Source organism: Schistocerca serialis, chromosome 10 (genome assembly GCF_023864345.2).
Source record: "Schistocerca serialis cubense isolate TAMUIC-IGC-003099 chromosome 10, iqSchSeri2.2, whole genome shotgun sequence".
NCBI classification, from domain to species: domain Eukaryota; kingdom Metazoa; phylum Arthropoda; class Insecta; order Orthoptera; family Acrididae; genus Schistocerca; species Schistocerca serialis.
Window position 1 is genome coordinate 149258271 of NC_064647.1, and position 22530 is coordinate 149280800.

The 22530-nt window shown below is 46.0% G+C and overlaps 1 protein-coding gene across 1 annotated transcript in view; it reads right to left on the bottom strand.

Annotated features, from left to right (window-relative positions):
• The window catches only part of LOC126425269 (uncharacterized), a 133956-nt gene extending 111659 nt beyond the window's left edge, over positions 1-22297 (bottom strand). Inside the window, exons 1-2 of the mRNA XM_050088237.1 lie at positions 22103-22297; positions 1852-2104 (exon numbers count right to left, since the gene is read on the bottom strand). Coding sequence (XP_049944194.1) covers positions 1852-2104; positions 22103-22280 — 431 coding nt within the window. The 5' untranslated portion in view covers positions 22281-22297. The remainder of the gene's footprint in view (positions 1-1851; positions 2105-22102) is intronic.
• Positions 22298-22530: the final 233 nt, after the last annotated feature.

The following is a 22530-nucleotide window of genomic DNA, read 5'->3' on the forward strand; positions in this document are numbered from 1 at the left end:
TAGTTAGGTTTAAGTTGTTCTAAGTTCTAGGCGACTGATGATCTCAGCTGTTAAGTCCCATAGTGCTCAGAGCCATTTCAACCATTTTTAACATGGTTGGGAAATAGGGATCGAAACTTTATTTCAGTGAAGCAATCAGTCTCGATCGCAAAATATTTTATTGGCGATCATCATCAGACAGTTGAGTGTCTCCTCTAGCAATATGCGGAGACAGCGAGCAGAGTGGCACGTATGCCAGAAGCCACATTCGTTCACTGTGCAGTGGTCACTGTCGACGGAAGAGCAGCGTCACAGGATGTTAGCGTGCTGTCTTCTTGTATGTGATTAATGTGTCATAACTGACAGATGATTAGTCTCGGAAAACAGGAAAAGTAGGTGATAGCGTACAGAGCAAATTTACGGACAGGAGAAGATTAGGCGTACGGTAAATACACTACTGGGCACTAAAACTGCTACACCACGAAGATGACGTGCTACAGACGCGAAATTTAACCGACAGGAAGACGATGCTGTGATATGCAAGTGATTAGCTTTTCAGAGCATTCACACAAGGTTGGCTCCGGTGGCGATACCCACAACGTGCTGACATGAGGAAAGTTTCCAGCCGATTTCTCATACACAAACAGCAGTTGACTGGCGTTGCCTGGTGAAACGTTGTTGTGATGCCTCGTGTAAGGAGGAGAAATGCGTACCATCACGTTTCCGACTTTGATAAAGGTCCGATTCTAGCCTATCGCCATTGCGGTTCATCGTATCGCGTCATTGCTTCTCGCGTTTGTCGAGATCCAATGACTGTTAGCAGAATATGGAATCGGTGGTTCAGGAGAGTAATACGGAACGCCGTGCTGGATCCCAACGGCCTCGTATCACTAGTAGTCGCGATTACAGGCATCTTATCCGCATGGCTGTAACGGATCGTGCAGCCACGTCTCAATCCCTGAGTCAACAGATGGGGACGTTTGCAAGACAACAACCATCTGCACGAACAGTTCGACGACGTTTGAAGCAGCGTGGACTATCAGCTCGGAGACCGTGGCTGCGGTTACCCTTGACACTGCATCACAGACAGGAGCGGCTGCGATGGTGTACTCAACGACGAACCTGTGTGCACGAATGGCAAAACGTCATTTTTTCGGATGAATCCAGGTTCTGTTTACAGCATCATGATGGTCGCATCAGTGTTTGGCGACATCGCGGTGAACGCACATTGGAAGCGTGTATTCGTCATCGCCATACTGGCGTATCACCCGGCGTGATGGTATGGGGTGCCGTTAGTTACACGTCTCGGTCATCTCTTGTTCACATAGACGGCACTTTGAACAGTGGACGTTACATTTCAGATGTGTTACGGCCCGTGGCTCTACCCTTCATTCGATCCCTGCGAAACCTACATTTCAGCAGGATAATGCACGACCGCATGTTGCAGGTCCTGTACGGGCCTTTCTTGATACAGAAAATGTTCGATTGCTGCCTTGGCCAGCAGATTCTCACCAACTGAAAAAGTCTGGTCAATGGTGGCCGAGCAACTGGCTCGTCACAATACGCCAGTCACTACTCTTGATGAACTGTGGTATTGTGTTGAAGCTGCATGCCCAGCTGTACCTGTACACGCCATCCAAGCTCTGTTTGATTCAGTGTCCAGGCGTATCAAGGCCGTTATTAGGGCCAGAGGTGGTTGGTCAGGGTACTGATTTCTCAGGATCTATGCACCCAAATTGCGTGAAAATGTAATCACAAGTCAGTAGTAGTACAATATATTTGTCCAATGAATACCCGTTTATCATCTGCATTTCTACTTGGTGTAGCAATAATGGCCAGTAGTGTAGTTATGGCCTGGAGTGGTGTACGTACCTCGGTGCAGAGCAGGAGTCTAAACACTCGGCAGCGACTCGGCAGCCGAGCTCCTGGCTCAGTTGGTTGGTCTCGGTCCACGTGAGCCGGTGGAGAGCCGCCAGGGCACTGGCGCAGCTCTCACCCTCCACCCCTCCTGCAGGGGGTGGCGGCGGTCCGTAGCTCGAGAGGCCGGCTGCAAGGTGGGCCACAGCTGGGACCGCGGCAGACGGCGGTTCCAGGGTTCCGGACGTTCCGCTCAGCGTGTAGAGTCCTGCGAAACGTTGTCACCTTGACAGGTCTGCACTCTGACTACTCACACACGCTGTCGCTGACTACTACACAGAGTACGCGAAAGAACTTGCCCTCTTCTAACAGCCGTGTACCGCAAGTCTCTAGAAGAGCGGAAGGTTCCAAATGATTGGAAAATCGCACAGGTAGTTCCAGTTTTCAAGAAGGGTCGTCGAGCAGATGCGCAAAACTATAGGCCTATATCTCTGAAGGTGACAGGGGTAAAAGGGAGCGAAAGGCTATTTACAATTTGTACAGAAACCAGATGGCAGTTATAAGAGTCGAGGGACATGAAAGGGAAGCAGTGGTTGGGAAGGGAGTAAGACAGGGTTGTAGCCTCTCCCCGATGCTATTCAATCTGTATCTTGAGCAAGCAGTAAAGGAAACAAAAGTTCGGAGTAGGTATTAAAATCCATAGAGAAGAAATAAAAACTTTAAGGTTCGCCGATGACATTGTAATTCTTGAGAGATAGCAAAGGACTTGGAAGAGCAGTTGAACGGAATGGACAGTGTCTTGAAAGGAGGATATAAGATGCACATCAACAAAAGCAAAACGAGGATAATGGAATGTAGTCGAATTAAGTCGGGTGATGCTGAGGGAATTGGATTAGGAAATGAGACACTTAAAGTAGTAAAGGAGTTTTGCTATTTGGGGAGAAAAATAACTGATGATGGTCGAAGTAGAGAGGATATAAAATGTAGACTGGCAATGGCAAGGAAAGCGTTTCTAAAGAAGAGAAATTTGTTAACATCGAGTATTGATTTAAGTGTCAGGAAGTCGTTTCTGAAAATATTTGTTTGGAGTGTAGCCATGTATGGAAGTGAAGCATGGACGATAAATAGTTTAGACAAGAAGAGGATAGAATCTTTCGAAATGTTGTGCTACAGAAGAATGCTGAAGATTAGATGGGCAGATCACATAACTAATGAGGAGGTATTGAATAGAATTGGGGAGAAGAGGAGTTTGTGGCACAACTTGACTAGAAGAAGGGATCGGTTGGTAGGACATGTTCTGAAGCATCAAGGGATCATCAATTTGGTACTGGAGGGCAGAGTGGAGGGTAAAAATCGTAGAGGGAGACCAAGAGATGAATACAACAAGCAGATTCAGAAGGATGTAGGCTGCAGCAGGTACTGGGAGATGAAGAAACTTGCACAGGATAGAGTAGCATGGAGAGCTGCATCAAACCAGTCTCAGGACTGAAGACCACAACAACAACAACAAATGTTTCATTCCTTTCTTCGCAGTTATCTTCTTGGTACCTATGTTTTTCTTTCCAATTTCTGTCATTGCACTTTTTACTGATTTCAATTTCTCTTCAACGGTATTGCCTGCTGAGATATTCCTTATTGCTGTATCGATAACCATAGGCAATTTCAAGCCTAACTCGCCGTTCCTTAGTACTTCCGTTTCCCACTTCTTTGCATATTGATTCTTTCCGACTAATCTCTTAAACTTCAGCCTGCTCTTCATCAGTAGTGCATTTTGATCTGAGTCTGTATCTGCTCCTGGGTATGACTTAAAATCCAGTATGTGATATCGAAATCTCTGTCTGACCATGTCGTAACCTAACTGAAATTTTCGCGCATCACCTGAGCGTTTCCAAGTATACTTCTTTTTCTTGTGATTCTTCAGCAGAGTATTCTCTATTACTAGCTGAAATTTAGTACACAACTCACTTAGTCTTTCTCCTGCCTCATTCCTTGTTCCAAGCCTATATTCTGCTGTAACTCTTTCTTCTACTCTTCAAGGCTTACGGAACGGGAATAATGCCACTGTCATGGTCAGTGACTGAGGTACTTTGCCTGACAATTTCTGTAACAAGGAGAAACTATTATAATGAAGATTTCAAATTGTAGTTACGACCGTCTGGCGCGCGTTCTCCAGGTAAACTATGTGATAAAAAGCATCCGGGCACCTGTCTGAAAAGACTTACAAGCTCGTGGCGCCCTCCATCGTTAATGCTGGAATTCAGTATGGTGTTGGCCCATCTTAGCCTTGACGACAGCCTGCACTCTCGCAGGCATACGTTCAATCAGGTGCTGGAAGGTTTCTTGGGGAATAGCAGCCCATTCTTCACGGAGTGCTGCACTGAGGAGAGGTATCCATGTCGGGCGGTGAAGCCTGGCACGAAATCGGCGTTCCAAAACGTCCCAGAGTTGTATAGGATTCAGGTCAGAACCATGTGCAGGCCAGTCCATTACAGGGATGTTATTGACGTGTAACAACTCCGCCACAGTCCGTGCATTGTGAACAGATGCTCGATCATGTCGAAAGAAACAATCGGCATCCCCGAATTGCTCTTCGACAGTGGGAAGCAAGAAGGTGCTTAAAACATCAATGTAGGCCTTTGCTGTAATAGTGCCACGCGAAAGAACAAGGTTTGCAAGCCCCCTCCATGAAGAACACGACCACACCATAAGACGACCGCCTCCGAATTTTACTGCTAGCGCTACACACGCCGGCAGATGACGTTCACCGAGCATACGCCATACCCACACCCTGGGATCGGATCACCATGTTGTGTACCGTGATTCGTCACTCCACACAACTTTTTTATACTGTTCAGTGTTTACGCTCCTTACACAAAGCTAGGCGTCGTTCGGCATTAACTGGCGTGATGTGTGGCTTATGAGCAGCCGCTCGACCAGGAAATCCAAGTTTTCTCACCTCCCGCCTAACTATCAGAGTACTTGCAATAGATCCTGATGCAGTTTGGAATTTCTGTGTGATGGTCTGGATAGATGTCTGCCGGCGGTCTCTGTCAGTCAACAGACGACGTCGGCCAGTACGCTTTTGTGCTGTACCCGTCCCTGTACGTTTCCACTTCACTATCACATCGGAAACAGTGGACCTAGGGATGTTTAGGAGTGTGGAAATCTCGCGTGCAGACGTATGACACAAGTGACACCCAATCACCAGACCACGTTCGAAGTCCGTGAGTTCCGCGGGGCGCCCCGTTCTGCTCTCTCACGATGTCTAATGACCACTGAGGTCGCTGATATGGAGTACCTGGCAGTAGGTGGCAGCACAATGCACCTAATGTGAGAAACATATGTTTTTGGGGGTGTCCGGATACTTTTGATCACATAGTGTATTCCCCGACCTGTATGACTGGCTGCAGGCAGGGTCTCCGCTCACGTAGCTTGCCGCGGCCCACACCCCAGACCTGCTGTGAGCACCGCACCGAAAGACCTCTCGCGGGCTGCTCGCGTTCTCCGGCTGCGGAGACACACTCCCACGACAACGTGGAGTAACCGTAAGGTGCTCCTCAACGATACACACAGCTCTCTAAAATGATGGTAGAGATGTCAGACGGCTGAAACCATTTAACGTCTAGCGGTAGAACGGTAAGAAGTGTAGAACATATAAAATAATGTTAAAAAAAAAAAACCACGAACCTACTACGGTGTCGTAGCAGGCGGAGAGGTGATACTCCGACGTGGCGCGTCCCAGGTGGCGGATAGGGGGGTCCTCACCGGCTTGCCGGCGGACTTGAGCGAAATAAAATAGCTCTCGCGGACCAAACACACAACATCAAGAAATCCATTAGTGTCTGTTCTGGTATCCAGCGACTAGTGGTCTGCGTCTGTTTACCTAGTTGGTGCGGCAGTGAAATATGGCTTGATCTCAACAATCAAGTCTGCAATTACCGTGATCTTGTTAAAGGTCACCACAAAAACGAGCATATGACAATAACAGACTAAAAGAAATTGAGGAAGATTTCAAAAGAAATAACACAAGAAATTTTTACAGAACTTTCAAAGAAAATATTAAGGGCTATCAACCCCCTAGCCTCTGCTTCCGAAGAACAGATGTATCCCTGGAAACAAACACAAAAGAAAACTGTAAAATTCTCAAACATTACTTTGATAAACTTCTTAATTGCAAAAAACCTACAGGAAAATTAACATTCCAAAAGACCACACCTAATGCCGATTCTGATCCACCCACAATAGAAGAGGTAGAGGAAATCATAAAACAAATGAAAAATAACAGAGCTGCCGGAGAAGATGGTATTATCGCCGAGATCTGGAAACTCCAAGATGAAAACATCACCAAAAAAATCCATAAGTTTATCTCCGAAATTTGGATCACAGAGAAAGTGCCAGAGGAATGGAAATGTGCATTGATCCATCCATTACATAAAAAGTGTGATAAGTCAGATCCAAACAATTACAGAGGCATTTCGCTAGTACCAGTTACATACAAAATTTTCTCTAAGGTGCTATTAAACAGACTAGAACCACAAGCAGATCTGCAAATTGGGGAATACCAGGCAGGCTTCAGAAAAGGGAGATTATGCATCGAACAGATCTGGAACTTGAGAACACTTTTGAAAGTCAGACAGGCAAGAAACACTGTAGTTACCTTTGTGGACTTTAAAAAAGCATATGATTCCATAGACAGACAGACACTCTTTGACGTGCTGGAAGAATATGTTATCGACAGAAAAACCGGGGCACTTGTACAACAGACGCTTACAGACACTACCTCCAAGATTAAGTTCATGGGAGAAATTTCGGAACCCTTCCACATACACACAGGTGTCCGACAAGGAGACGGGCTCTCACCAATCCTGTTCAACATGGTGTTAGACAAAATTATCAAGCAGTGGGAGGAACAAGTTAAAGGAATACAGCTGGGAAGAACACGTGAAACCAAAACAATCATAAAATGTCTGGCATTTGCAGATGATATAGCCATACTCAGCAATAATACACAGGAGGCAAAGGAAGCACTGGAATGCTTGCATGAAATAGCTGCCAAAACAGGTCTGCAGGTATCTTACGAGAAGACACAATATATGGAACGACAGACCAACAATGTACACACCATGCATACTGTATATGGATCCGTAGAAAGAGTCGAAAAATTTAAGTATTTAGGGGAGTACATACAAATGGGAGGATCAAACAAGGCGGCTAACATGGAACGAACGAAGAAACTCCAGAAGGCATACAAACTCACATGGTCACATTATAATAAGAAAAGCATATCGAGGCAGGCCAAACTTAGGCACTACAAAACAGTTGTATTACCAGAAGCATTGTACGCGTCAGAAACAACCACAATTGGAGCATCAGGCATCATAGACACAGAAAAAATAGAACGCAAAATTCTCAGAAAAATATTTGGACCAATTCACAGAGATGGCATATGGATGAAGCGACCTACCAAAGAGCTGTACCAGCACACTGACAGACTAACAGACGCGATCAGAAAACGCAGATTAAATTTCTATGGGCACATACAGAGAATGGACAACAACCGACTTACAAAGAAAATTTTTGATGTAGTAAACAGCTCAAGCAAGAAAACAAATTGGTATCATGAAATAGACGAAGACTTAAGGCAGATAGGGATCAACAGGCAAATGATAGGAGACAGGAAATACTTCAGAAACAAAGTTAGGAGTGCAAAATTTATTGTAAAGGAGAGAAAGAAGACAGGAACATTATGGACAGAGCAAAGGAAACAGGAGCACAGCCAAAGGATGAAGAGATTTTGGGAAGAGAAGAGGAAGAAAGGAAAGAAGTGAAAATTGTGTCATCATGTGATTTTCGAGTTCAAACACTGTCCATAAGGGCAACAATGAAATGAATGAATGAATGAATGTTAAAAAAAATTTACATAATTAATAGGCTACGACTGCCATCGCCCACAAGAACAACATCTAAGAGATAATCTGTTTCAGTTCATTCTTTCCACGAACATCCTGTTCCTTCAAACCGCCGACGCCGTCCGCGAAAGTCGTCGCAATCCGGAAGTTGCTTCACTCAGTGGCGGGGCGACTGTGCGTTCAGTGGTTCAGTGAAGCTCAAAAATGGTTCAAATGGCTCTGAGCACTATGGGACTTAGCTTCCGAGGTCATCAGTCCCCTAGAACTTAGAAATACTTAAACCTAACTAACCTAAGGACATCACACACTTCCATGCCCGAGGCAGGATTAGAACCTGCGACCGTAGCGGTCGCGCGGTTCCAGACTGTAGCGCCTAGAACCGCTCGGCCACTTCGGCCGGCCTCAGTGAAGCCACAGATAAGAGCTGATTGAGCAAACTATAAAAAGCATACTTTCAGACAATCATTCTTCTCGATTCTTTCCCATATGAGATCATTTTATCTGTATTTTCAAAGTACACTCCTGGAAATGGAAAAAAGAACACATTGACACCGGTGTGTCAGACCCACCATACTTGCTCCGGACACTGCGAGAGGGCTGTACAAGCAATGATCACACGCACGGCACAGCGGACACACCAGGAACCGCGGTGTTGGCCGTCGAATGGCGCTAGCTGCGCAGCATTTGTGCACCGCCGCCGTCAGTGTCAGCCAGTTTGCCGTGGCATACGGAGCTCCATCGCAGTCTTTAACACTGGTAGCATGCCGCGACAGCGTGGGCGTGAACCGTATGTGCAGTTGACGGACTTTGAGCGAGGGCGTATAGTGGGCATGCGGGAGGCCGGGTGGACGTACCGCCGAATTGCTCAACACGTGGGGCGTGAGGTCTCCACAGTACATCGATGTTGTCGCCAGTGGTCGGCGGAAGGTGCACGTGCCCGTCGACCTGGGACCGGACCGCAGCGACGCACGGATGCACGCCAAGACCGTAGGATCCTACGCAGTGCCGTAGGGGACCGCACCGCCACTTCCCAGCAAATTAGGGACACTGTTGCTCCTGGGGTATCGGCGAGGACCATTCGCAACCGTCTCCATGAAGCTGGGCTACGGTCCCGCACACCGTTAGGCCGTCTTCCGCTCACGCCCCAACATCGTGCAGCCCGCCTCCAGTGGTGTCGCGACAGGCGTGAATGGAGGGACGAATGGAGACGTGTCGTCTTCAGCGATGAGAGTCGCTTCTGCCTTGGTGCCAACGATGGTCGTATGCGTGTTTGGCGCCGTGCAGGTGAGCGCCACAATCAGGACTGCATACGACCGAGGCACACAGGGCCAACACCCGGCATCATGGTGTGGGGAGCGATCTCCTACACTGGCCATACACCACTGGTGATCGTCGAGGGGACACTGAATAGTGCACGGTACATCCAAACCGTCATCGAACCCATCGTTCTACCATTCCTAGACCGGCAAGGGAACTTGCTGTTCCAACAGGACAATGCACGTCCGCATGTATCCCGTGCCACCCAACGTGCTCTAGAAGGTGTAAGTCAACTACCCTGGCCAGCAAGATCTCCGGATCTGTCCCCCATTGAGCATGTTTGGGACTGGATGAAGCGTCGTCTCACGCGGTCTGCACGTCCAGCACGAACGCTGGTCCAACTGAGGCGCCAGGTGGAAATGGCATCGCAAGCCGTTCCACAGGACTACATCCAGCATCTCTACGATCGTCTCCATGGGAGAATAGCAGCCTGCATTGCTGCGAAAGGTGGATATACACTGTACTAGTGCCGACATTGTGCATGCTCTGTTGCCTGTGTCTATGTGCCTGTGGTTCTGTCAGTGTGATCATGTGATGTATCTGACCCCAGGAATGTGTCAATAAAGTTTCCCCTTCCTGGGACAATGAATTCACGGTGTTCTTATTTCAATTTCCAGGAGTGTATTTTTACCCTACGGAAAAACCTTAAGCCGTTCAGATAGCACGCGTCCAGGGTAACAACTATAGAACTGCATGAAATAAAACCGTCATAACATCCGAAAGACTTCCGTTAGGACGTTCAAACTGAATAGTTGGCCGCGGGGCATGATGGGAATTAGTGTGTGATTGCACGGTTTGGTTTAGCGACAAAGCCCACTTTCATTTGGACTGGTTCGTCATTAAGCAAAATTGGCCCATCGGCGGTGCTGAGGATCCGAATTTCGTGATCGAGGAATCTCTTCACCCTCACCGGGTGACTGTAAGGTGTGCAGTGTGCAGTCACGAAATAATCAGTAACTACCAAACGGTGCGTCAACGTGTTGGAAGATGATTTCATCCCCATTATCGAAAGTGGCCCTGATTTCGACAAGATGTGGTTCATGCAAGACGGAGCTCGACCCCATCGAAGCAGGAGAGTATTTGATGTCCTAGAGCAGGGGTCTCCAAACTTTTTAGTCCACGGGCCACATGTATTGCGAATACATAGAAAGAAGGATTCTTTATTGTATGATTATATGATAGCGGAACAAACACTGGTAGCAGTTACTTCTGTAAAATATCTGGGAGTATGCGTGCGGAACGATTTGAAGTGGAATGATCATATAAAATTAATTGTTGATAAGGCGGGTGCCAGGTTGAGATTCATTGGGACAGTTCTTAGAAAATGTAGTCCATCAACAAAGGAGGTGGCTTACAAAACACTCGTTCGACCTATACTTGAGTATTGCTCATCAGTGTGGGATCCGTACCAGATCGGGTTGACGGAGGAGATAGAGAAGATCCAAAGAAGAGCGGCGAGTTTCGTCACAGGGTCATTTGGTAACCGTGATAGCGTTACGGAGATGTTTAGCAAACTCAGGTGGCAGACTCTGCAAGAGAGGCGCTCTGTATCGCGGTGTAGCTTGCTCGCCAGGTTTCGAGAGGGTGCGTTTCTGGATGAGGTATCGAATATATTGATTCCCCCTACTTATACCTCCCGAGGAGATCACGAATGTAAAATTAGAGAAATTCGAGCGCGCACGGAGGCTCTCAGACAGTCGTTCTTCCCGCGAACCACACGCGACTGGAACAGAAAAGGGAGGTAATGACAGTGGCACGTAAAGTGCCCTCCGCCACACACCGTTGGGTGGCTTGCGGAGTATAAATGTAGATGTAGATCTAGAAGTCGTAAGGGCCAAGATCTACCTAGTGGGATTAAAGCACCCTAGCACTCCACTATCACCGTAATGTAAGGCTAAAGGGAAGATGAAATCGCAAAAATCTAAGGTTGTGGGAATAGCTAGCACTGAAACGAACTACGATTTTTATTTAATTACATAATTTTTATTGGTGAACGTACCTGACCGAAATTCTGGCGTATTTTATTCTGGCGAATTTCACCGACAAAAAAGTATGTCACTGCACATTCTTCACGAAAGCGTCCTGCAAAGTTAACGAAATCTCAAAATCATTGTTATCAACACTATTACTGCAAGACGTAACAGAGGTAGAGTACGTCAACGCATTGTTATTACAAGCGGCGCAACAATAAGTTTAGTTATGTAGTCTTGTAGCGAGTAGCAGAGCCAATGTCTCGGTGTATTGGTCGTGATAGGCCTCGAAACCCAATTGTTTGCAGTATAGGTACCACCTCAAATATTTGGCGGGCCGGATACCGGGGATGTCCGGCCATCTATCGCGGCCCGGTTTGCCGGCCCTCGCGGGCCTGTTTCGGCCCGCGGGCCGTAGCTTGGAGACCCCTGTCCTAGAGGAGACCGCATTCTGTCTCTGGGGTGCTCAGTGGCGACTGTCATAGGCCTCGATTGGCTCCATATTCTCCTGATCTGAACACATGCGGCTCCTTGTTGTAGATCTATATTAAGGACAAAGTGTACAGCAATATGTCCAAAACCATTGCTGAGCTGAAAACAGCCATTCAAGAGATCATCGACAGCATCGATGTTTCGACGCTTCAGGAGGTCATGCAGAATTTCTCTGTTCGTCTGCGCCACATCATATTCAATGCTGGCAGGCATATCGAACATGTATTAACCTAAATCCGAATATCTGTAGTGATGTTTACATATTGAATACAGTGTGTGTACGCCGTAGTTTGTAACTAATTTTCTTTCTTTTTCATATAGTTCAATAATTATCGCCCTGTATGTGCCTAAGCGTTGCCCATGCACTGCCGAAGTTCAGTTTCGGTTCTCAGCCTACGTGAGTAAATTTATGGGTCTTCCTTCGCCAGGGAAGGGCAAGGAGAAACGTCGCTAGTAACATTAACACTGCCGCTCGTGCAAGTACTAGCTCAGATGCGAGTCGGGTTCTGACGGAAATGTACGAACTGCCCCGAAGTGAAAGGCTACTGCCCACAGCTAGAGCAGTTATGAATTGTGCCCTCATTGTAATGGAGTGATTTTCCTGGGATCGCTTATCAGTGTATTCAGGAATTAACTGTGCCTCAGTGCATATATATACGAGTAAATTTATCTGTTCTTGGAGTTTGTTTTCAAAGAAGAATGAACAACGTTTATAACCTTTTAGAAACAAAATTATTCAGCTTTTTACGCCTCAAAGAGACGTGTCCCTTACCTCGAATTAAGACAAACGCATACAAGCCGACGTAAGACGCTCTGCAGGTATTTTAACGTAAATATATGGAAAAGGAACAGTTGGATTTGCGGCTGCTTTCCTATCAATAAACTACACTCATGTTCATAAATTAACGATAATTGCAAAATGTGGTGCCACACAAGGTGGCACTGCACAAAATGGCGCTAATAGCATAGACACACAGGGAAAACACACGACACAGATCTGCAAGTTCACGGTATTGGTGATAAGATGAGAAAACCGTCCCGAAACACATGTGCTACAAAACGCTACTGTTTCCTGCGCATGTACCCCGCCTTCAATATGGGATATGATCACCATGCATACGTACACAGGCCGCACAACGGGTTGGCATACTCTGGATCAGGGGGTCGAGCAGCTGCTGGGGTATAGCCTCCCATTCTTGCACCAGTGCCTGTCGGAGCTCCTAAAGTGTCGTAGGGTTTCGAATACGTGCAGCGATACGTCGATAGAGAGCATCCCAGACGTGCTCGATGGGGTTTAGGTCTGGAGAACAAGCAGGCCACTCCATTCCACTGACAGCTTCTGTTTCAAGGTACTCCTCCACGATGGCAGCTCGGTGGGGCCGTGCGTTATCATGCATCAGGAGGAAGGTGGGACCCACTGCACCCCTGAAAAGCAGACAAACTGGTGCAAAATGACGTCCCGATACACCTGACCTGTTACAGTTCCTCTGTCAAAGAGATGCAGGGGTGTACCTGTACCAATCATAATCCCAACCCACACCATCAAACCACGACCTCCATACAGGTCCCTTTCAAGGACATTAAAGGGTTGGTATCTGGTTCCTGGTTCACGCCTTATGAAAATCTGGCGAGAATCACTGTTCAGACTATACCTGGACTCGTCCGTGAACATAACCTGGGACCACTGTTGTAATGACCATGTACTGTGTTCTTGACACCAGAGTTTTGGGGGCTCTCCTGTGACCAGGGGCAGTGGAATGCACCTTGCAGGTCTCTGGGCGAACAAACCATGTCTGTTGAGTCGGCTGTCGAGTGTGTGTCTGGAGACAACTGGCTGCGGTAAGGTCCCGAGCAAGGCTACCTGCAGTACTCCGTGGCCCTCTGCGGGCACTGATGGTGAGATATCGGTATTTTTGTGGTGTTGTACACTGTGGACGTCTCGTACTGTAGCGCCTGGACGCGTTTCCTGTCTGCTGGAATCATTGAGATAATCCTGAGATCACAGTTTGTGGCACACGGAGAGCCCGTGCTACGACCTGTTGTGTTTGACCAGCCTCCAGTCGCCCTAGTATTCTACCCGTCATAACGTCATCAATATTTGTTCTTTGAGCCATTTTCAACACACAGTCACCATTAGCTCGTCTGAAAACATCTGCACACTTACTCGCTGCACCGTACTCTGACATGCACCAACACACCTCTGCGTATGTGGACTGCTGCCAGCGCCACTGCGCGACGACCGCAGGTCAAATGCACCGCGTGGTTGTACCCCGAGGTGATTTAAACCCGCAAACCGCCCACCAGAGCGTTGTTTCGCCATCTATGAGCATTATCAAAAAAATGTTTTCCGTGTTTAGTGTTAGCTAAGAGAAAAGATACGAGCTGGAGATGCTATGGCATGTCGGATCTAACAGAGATGGTTAACGAGAGCGAGGAATCTATTGGACATAAGAATACTTATTTAGAATTATGAGTCCTAGGAAAAACAGAAATTAAGCAACATCTTAGCTCAGCTTCCAGGCAGAATACAGGCAGACACAATGACAACGTAAGGAAAAGTCGCCATGTTCCTTCCAAGATAACTGACTGTATTAAGTTGGACAGTGAGTTTGAACTTGCCTTCCGTGTACATGATGAAACAGTAGAATCTAACAATCCCAGAATATTCACAGGGCTGCTATATTTCACTTCAGCTTTAGCTTGTGAAGGAGCGCATGAACAATGTTACTGTCTGTAAGGTTCATCCAAGGATATACCAAATAACTTACTAGAGTGTCGGTTACATGTGTGCCATGAAGAAAGTAATGCAGAAATAGCTATGACAGATTTTGTGCCGGCGATAGCAGATGAATCTTCTGATGTAGCTTCTAACTTTCTTTTGGTTCAAATGGCTCTGAGCACTATGGGACTTAACTTCTAAGGTCATCAGTCCCCTAGAACTTAGAACTAATTAAACCTAACTAACCTAAGCACATCACACACATCCATGCCCGAGGCAGGATTCGAACCTGCGACCGTAGTGGTCGCGCGGTTCCAGACTGTAGCGCCTAGAACCGCTCGGCCACCCCGGCCGGCTAACTTTCTTTTGGTTGCAGTATTTAGTTATCTGATTTCTACTGAAGAGCCTGTCGAAAGATTTAGGACATTTCCAAATCAACCACGTAACGATGCTTCCCCCTTAGCTGCTAACAGTAAAATGTTACTCACCAATGTTCAAGAACAGAAAGAAGACGTAACATCTCTGATTTATCGTGGCGCCTGTGTCATGCTTGACCGACGTACAGGGATCCAAACAGTTGTAAGAGAAGAGTATAACTTCGTGTACTGTGTTGATTGGTATTAACACCGACTGAACTTAATTCTTGCCCAAGCTACAAGTCGACACAAACAAATAAAACTGTTTTTCAGAACTATTCAAAAATGACTTTAAGCACTATGGGACTTAACATGTGAGGTCATCAGTCAACTAGACTTAGAACCACTGAAACGTAACTAACCTAAGGACATCACACATATCCAGGCCCCGAGGCAGGATTCGAACCTGCGACCGTAGCAGCAGCGCGGTTCCGGACTGAAACGCCTAGAACCGCTCGCCCACAGCGGCCGGCTCAGAACTATTGCAGAGGTACTAATATTCTTCTCTCATTCAAAAAGTGGCTGTTCCACATGCAATTGTATAACGAAGAGTCCCTCATGGATGAGCCATAAGATGGAACTTTAATCACAGAAAAGTCCTTACAGTTCGTGAGACTGAAGAGGCCACTCTAGAATGTCTTCAACACACTAAAGATACCAGAAACCAGACAATAACTGTGAATCAGACATATGGTTTAAGACTGAAACTCGAACACCCAAAATTTTTATTTTGGTTATAGGTTTTTTTTTTACAAAATTACGAGTTGCCGAACCCGGCGTTGGCCGGGTATCCATTTTTCCAGTTTTCTATTAAAAATGAAAACAAACAAAAATGAACTATGTTTTTGGTGTAATATCGAAAAAATTTCACTTTCGTGTATTCGTGAGAACACTTTCGAAATTATGAAACAGTCATACGAAGAAATATGCGTAATGTCCATATGTGTAAGTACAGCTTATTTGCGCGTCTGCACCGCGATTTTGTAAATCTCTCTATGGCGACGCCTCTTCAGATGGCTAATGTTTTCGTCTTCAGCCATCTGCGCGTCGTAGTTAAAAACTGTCAAAAGCTCTGGGAGGTGTCAGGGATTTCTCTAGGTTGACTCGACTGTATGTGTGCCTTAGTAGTAAAGAATGAATGTATTAAAACTTCATGCATATTGCGGCAGCCGGCCGGTGTGGCCGTGCGGTTCTAGGCGCCTCAGTCTGGAACCGCGTGACCGCTACAGTCGCAGGTTCGAATCCTGCCTCGGGCATGGATGTGTGTGATGTCCTTAGGTTAATTAGGTTTAAGTAGTTCTAAGTTCTAGGCCACTGATAACCACAGATGTTAAGTCCCATAGTGCCAAAAACAGCCAAAAAAATAATGGTTCAAATTGCTCTGAGCACTATGGGACTCAACTTCTGAAGTCATCAGTCCCCTAGAACTACTTAAACCTAACTAACCTAGGGACATCACACACATCCATGCCCGAGGATTCGAACCTGTGACCGTAACGGTCTCGCGGCTCCCGACTGTAGCGCCTAGAACCGCACGGCCACTCATGCCGGCGCTCAGAGCCATTTGAACCATATTGCGGCATTTCTTCACGTATCTCAATGTTTATTACGTCATATCCCTTGAAATATATGTCGTATGACATATTTCTGTAGGTACATTCTGCGTCATATGTCAGTACTATCTGCGAAACAATTTACGAATAGAGGTAGTAGCAAAGAAGAACTAAATTTGAACGTCATGCATGATGCAGCAGCTTTTTGCGGATATCATTGTTTATTATGTCATATCTGATGAACTATGATAGGCAGCTAGTTGTTACCTCCAGAGCAATTGTATGCTGACATTATGGGATGTGTGTACCAAATTTGATTGAAAACGGTTCAGTAGGGGATATGGAACATCCACACATACGAGCACACTCACATACATATATCCATTCTTATAATATTCATGGATGTTCCACAAGAAATATCTAGTACAGACCATTGCAAAAGCGCACCTTGACCCCGTCTCAACAAAGCAAGCAACAGCATCATTTGAAACTGAAATTTTGAAAATTAGAGACAACTTTGATGATATTATAATCGAGAAAGCAAAAAGAAGATGCGAGGACGTGTATAAAAAAATGTTCAAATGTGTGTGAATTATTAAAGGACCAAACTGCTGAGGTCATCGGTCCCTAGACTTACACACGACTTAAATTAATTGATGCTAAGAACAACACACACACCCATGCCCGAGGGAGGACTCGTACCTCCGGCGGGAAAGGCCGCGCAAAGGGCATGATACAACAAGGAATGTAGCAGCAGGGGAAGCACAGTATGTGACGTAATAGTTCAGCAGGGCAGTCAGAGATTTGAAATCTCCAACCACTCATTGATCTCTAATTTACTTAACCAGCATTTCTTCCTTTCACTAAAAAATAATTTTCCAGAAAAATTCCTTCTGTTGTTCTGCAATCCTGTTCATTTTTTAAATAAAGCTAAGTTAAAAATAGCCAACAGCTTTGCCGCAGTGGTAACACCGGTTCCTATCAGATCACTGAGGTTAAGCGGTGTCGGACTGAGCTGGCACTTGGATGGGTGACCATCCGGTCTGCCGAGAGCTGTTGGCAAGCGGGGTGAACTCAGCCGTTCTGAGGCAGACTGGGTAGCTACTTGATCGAGAAGTAGCGGCCACGGTCTCATGAACTGGCATACGGCCAGGAGGGTGGTGTGCTGACCTCATGCCCCTCCATATACGCATCCAGTGACGCTTGTGGGCTGAGGATGACAGGGCGGCCGGTCGGTACCGTTGGGCCTTCATAGCCTGTTCGGGCGGAGTTTGCTTTTGAAGTTAAAAACGGAATTACAGATCAGTTATTCTCGAAGTGACTTACCAAAATGTAAAGTGCAGTAGCCTTTATAAAGTTTTTTATTGAAAATAACCTGCAAGAATCTTTTGCAGACGTTATGTAATTGCTTAAATTAGCAGCTACTATACCATTGACAACGGATGAAGAGGAGAAGTGTTTCCCCCCTCTGTCACAGATCTAAACGTTTCTTAGAAGTACCACGGATGAAGATAGGCTGTCTGCTTTTGCTGTGCTTCCTATGTGAAATGAAATTATTCGAATGGTTCACATGGCTCTGAGCACTATGGAACTTAACATCTGAGGTCATCAGTCCACTGGAACTTACAGGATGTTTCAAAAATGACCGGTATATTTGAAACGGCAATAAAAACTAAACGAGCAGCGATAGAAATACACCGTTTGTTGCAATATGCTTGGGACAACAGTACATTTTCAGGCAGACAAACTTTCGAAATTACAGTAGTTACAATTTTCAACAACAGATGGCGCTGCGGTCTGGGAAACTCTATAGTACGATATTTTCCACATATCCACCATGCGTAGCAATAATATGGCGTAGTCTCTGAATGAAATTACCCGAAACCTTTGACAACGTGTCTGGCGGAATGGCTTCACATGCAGATGAGATGTACTGCTTCAGCTGTTCAATTGTTTCTGGATTCTGGCGGTACACCTGGTCTTTCAAGTGTCCCCACAGAAAGAAGTCACAGGGGTTCATGTCTGGCGAATAGGGAGGCCAATCCATGCCGCCTCCTGTATGTTTCGGATAGCCCAAAGCAATCACACGATCATCGAAATATTCATTCAGGAAATTAAAGACGTCGGCCGTGCGATGTGGCCGGGCACCATCTTGCATAAACCACGAGGTGTTCGCAGTGTCGTCTAAGGCAGTTTGTACCGCCACAAATTCACGAAGAATGTCCAGATAGCGTGATGCAGTAATCGTTTCGGATCTGAAAAATGGGCCAATGATTCCTTTGGAAGAAATGGCGGCCCAGACCAGTACTTTTTGAGGATGCAGGGACGATGGGACTGCAACATGGGGCTTTTCGATTCCCCATATGCGCTAGTTCTGTTTATTGACGAAGCCGTCCAGGTAAAAATAAGCTTCGTCAGTAAACCAAATGCTGCCCACATGCATATCGCCATCATCAATCCTGTGCACTATATCGTTAGCGAATGTCTCTCGTGCAGCAATGGTAGCGGCGCTGAGGGGTTGCCGCATTTGAATTTTGTATGGATAGAGGTGTAAACTCTGGCGCATGAGACGATACGTGGACGTTGGCGTCATTTGGACCGCAGCTGCAACACGGCGAACGGAAACCCGAGGCCGCTGTTGGATCACCTGCTGCACTAGCTGCGCGTTGCCCTCTGTGGTTGCCGTACGCGGTCGCCCTACCTTTCCAGCACGTTCATCAGTCACGTTCCCAGTCCGTTGAAATTTTTCAAACAGATCCTTTATTGTATCGCTTTTCGGTCCTTTGGTTACATTAAACCTCCGTTGAAAACTTCGTCTTGTTGCAACAACACTGTGTTCTAGGCGGTGGAATTCCAACACCAGAAAAATCCTCTGTTCTAAGGAATAAACCATGTTGTCTACAGCACACTTGCACGTTGTGAACAGCACACGCTTACAGCTGAAAGATGACGTACAGAATGGCGCACCCACAGACTGCGTTGTCTTCTATATCTTTCACATCGCTTGCAGCGCCATCTGTTGTTGAAAATTGTAACTACTGTAATTTCGAAAGTTTGTCCGCCTGAAAATGTACTGTTGTCCCAAGCATATTGCAACAAACGGTGTATTTCTATCGCTGCTCGTTTAGTTTTTATTGCCGTTTCAAATATACCGGTCATTTTTGAAACACCCTGTAGAACTACTTAAACCTAACTAACCTAAGGACATCACACACATCCATGCCCGAGGCAGGATTCGAACCTGCGACCGTAGCGGTCGTGGGGTTCTTGACTGAAGCTCCTACAACCGCTCTGCCACAGCGGCCCGCATGAAATTATTCACAGGCTTTCAGATTTCAAGAGGAGAGTCATAGATCCATCGCGAAAAAGTTAAGGAGAATCGTCATTCTCTATAAATATACATCTACTGGCGGTTGAACCCTACGAACATCGTCAGCCTCATATTAAGGAAATTTTAGAGCCACACATGTATTTTAAATAATTTAGAAGGGTAAATTGCACAACGCTGTAAAAGTGGAGAACCCCGTCCCAGACACTGGCTCTGCTGTATCACTGGCGATACGTTCTCTGCACCTTGATGACAAAATAGCGATTGTTAATTTGCGACACGCAGAAGGGCGTCCGCGATTTCCTCTTATCACACAGAACATTGCACTTAGCGCATCACCCCAAATGCACCGGACTGCGATTCGCTGTGCTTGCGCAACGATCGATATCTTATACTTACTCTTTCATTCTCTATCATTCTTATCGATGTATCGCTACGCACTGGATAGGTAGAGCCGGCCGCGGTGACCAAGCGGTTATAGGCGCTTCAGTCCGTAACCGCCCGACTGCTACGGTCGCAGGTTCGAATCCTGCCTCGGGCATGGATGTGTGTGATGTCCTTCGGTTAGTTAGGTTTAAGCAGTTCTAAGTTCTAGGGGACTGATGACGTCAGAAGTTAAGTTCCATAGTGCTCAGAGCCATTTGGATAGTTAGAGCACTCTGTAGGCCCAACATTCATTTTAATTCGTTCTGTATTATAATGTCTAAATTTCCAAAATTATTTAGTGTTTGATCCATCTTCAACAACTGTAGTCGTATGTGTCGAATTAATCAGTATCCAGATGCGTAAAAGACTGGTTTCAGGCACTCAGAGCCCGTCATCAGAAGGTTACAACTATCGCACTACTTGCGAGTATCAACAATATTATGCATGCAACCTATTGTTGTGCTCCTGTGATTCATAGTGCCCGTACAAAAATGGCCACACAATGACGTCAGCAATAGGCAGCATGCATCTTATTGTTGACACTCGCAAAAAATAATGCGATAGTTATAACCTTCTGATGAAGGGCTCTAAGTGTCTCAAACCGGTTAACAAATTTAAATTTCTTTTGCTCAACTGTTTGCTGGCTATTTCAATTTCTCCATAATTACAGAAAACATACTTTTGTATAAAATTCTCGTGTGACGGTGTTAGTTGCCATGCTCCTTCGAAACGGCTCGATCGATTCTGATGAAATTTTACATGTACCGTATATTCGGTAGGTCTGAGAATCGGTCGTAATCTATTTTTCATGCCCCTAGGTCATAAGGGTGGTCCACCTCAAAAAAATTTTCTTATTTTTTGGACAGAACTTTTTATTTTTATTTTTGTATGATGTGGCATTAAAAAATACACACGACCCTAAATTTTCACCCTTCTACAACCAAACCCTATTTTAATAGCGATTTTAGTAATTTAATAATTTTCAACCCCGGTCGATAACTGACCAATTCTCGCTTGATCAGTTATTCCCGCCATGTTTCTACCGGTGATAGTCTTTCACTATTCGATAGATAGGTAATTGAAGAAAACATACAAGAAGCAACGACTTGAATATCCCTCTTTGAATCGACGAAACTAGACCGAGAAACTTAACTAGGTAGCACGCGTCATTCGCCAAACCGACATTTAGGCCTAGCGCACACGCATCGATTTTTATCGTACGGAAATATATGGTACGATCATATTCTTTTAGTGGAACAAAGAAGTTCCTATGCTCTCCTTTGTTCCCCTAAAAGAATTTAACCGTACAATATTTTTACGTACGAAAAAAATCGATGCGTGTGCGCTTGGCCTTATTCATAATGCTGGGGAACACATTTCGACACGAAATTGCCGCTATGTTTTTATGCTCAAGGACGAGCCGTGTATCGGCTGCAGTTGTTAAATCCGCGGGATCTACCGTAGAAACGCTAGAACTAATAGTGGCCGATACTGCCGGACTTCCCCGTAAGCCTTTTCTCAATCCCTACACAGTTTTCGGCCATTATTGTTGTTTGTGTCACGAGCTCCCGCCAACAACGGCAATTGTGTTACATGTATACATTGTGTTACACGTATACATTATTCTTATAGATCAGAGATAATTTATGTGGCAAAATAACGTTTGCCGGATCAGCTGTAACATATAAAGCTATAACATATAAAGAGGCGCAACGAAGTTCGCCAGGTATAGCTAGTAATACAGAAAATTCATAAAGGGCGCGATTATGACAATGGAGGTCACAACCTCTGCACGAACATGCTTTGCTAATACAGAAACTATTTTTTATATTTGGCAGCCTCCCATTTCCACCTGTTCTCAAGCATCTGGAAAACATTTTGGGCTGAATTACGAGATGTGAATAGTTAATTTACAGCCTTTGCTAAACGTACTTCACGATATCTCCTCACTCGCAAAACGATGGACAAAACACATTCACCAAAAAGGTTAGGTTGAACATGAAGTGCAATTTGCTCCCAATAAACATAGTCATTCATTGTCAGGCTGAAAACGTATGATCTTCCTCCACAAAAGCATGTGCAAGCCAAGCCGAGTCTCACGTCATGCGAATCCACACTGCACGAAAAAGTACTCACGGATATGATGATGGCAGTACTCAAACCATAGTTGATATGCACCGGGACTACCGGTTCCTCCCCAGGGTCTGCCGACATGTTTTGTGTGGATAATGTGACTGCAGAGACAATCCAGCACCGAGCTCCCATTAGCTACCAACAGAGCCAGCAGCGAAGGAAGTACGGCCGTTGGATTCATTGTCTTCTGTTGATACCTCGGAGCAGACACAAGCAGTGGGCATCGCTGCGAGCGCAGCCTGAATATAGCGACAAGGGCAGCGGAAGTCTACCGCGGGATCACGGAACCACGGGAAGTGCGACGTGTCTCGTGCGGATAGCAGCCACGTTTGTGTTTGAAGTGGGACTGAGCGGCCGCCAAGTGACCAGCTGCTACAGTCTTCTTTCGTTCGTTTTGTGCGCGCATCTACCACACGTTTTTAGGGTGACAG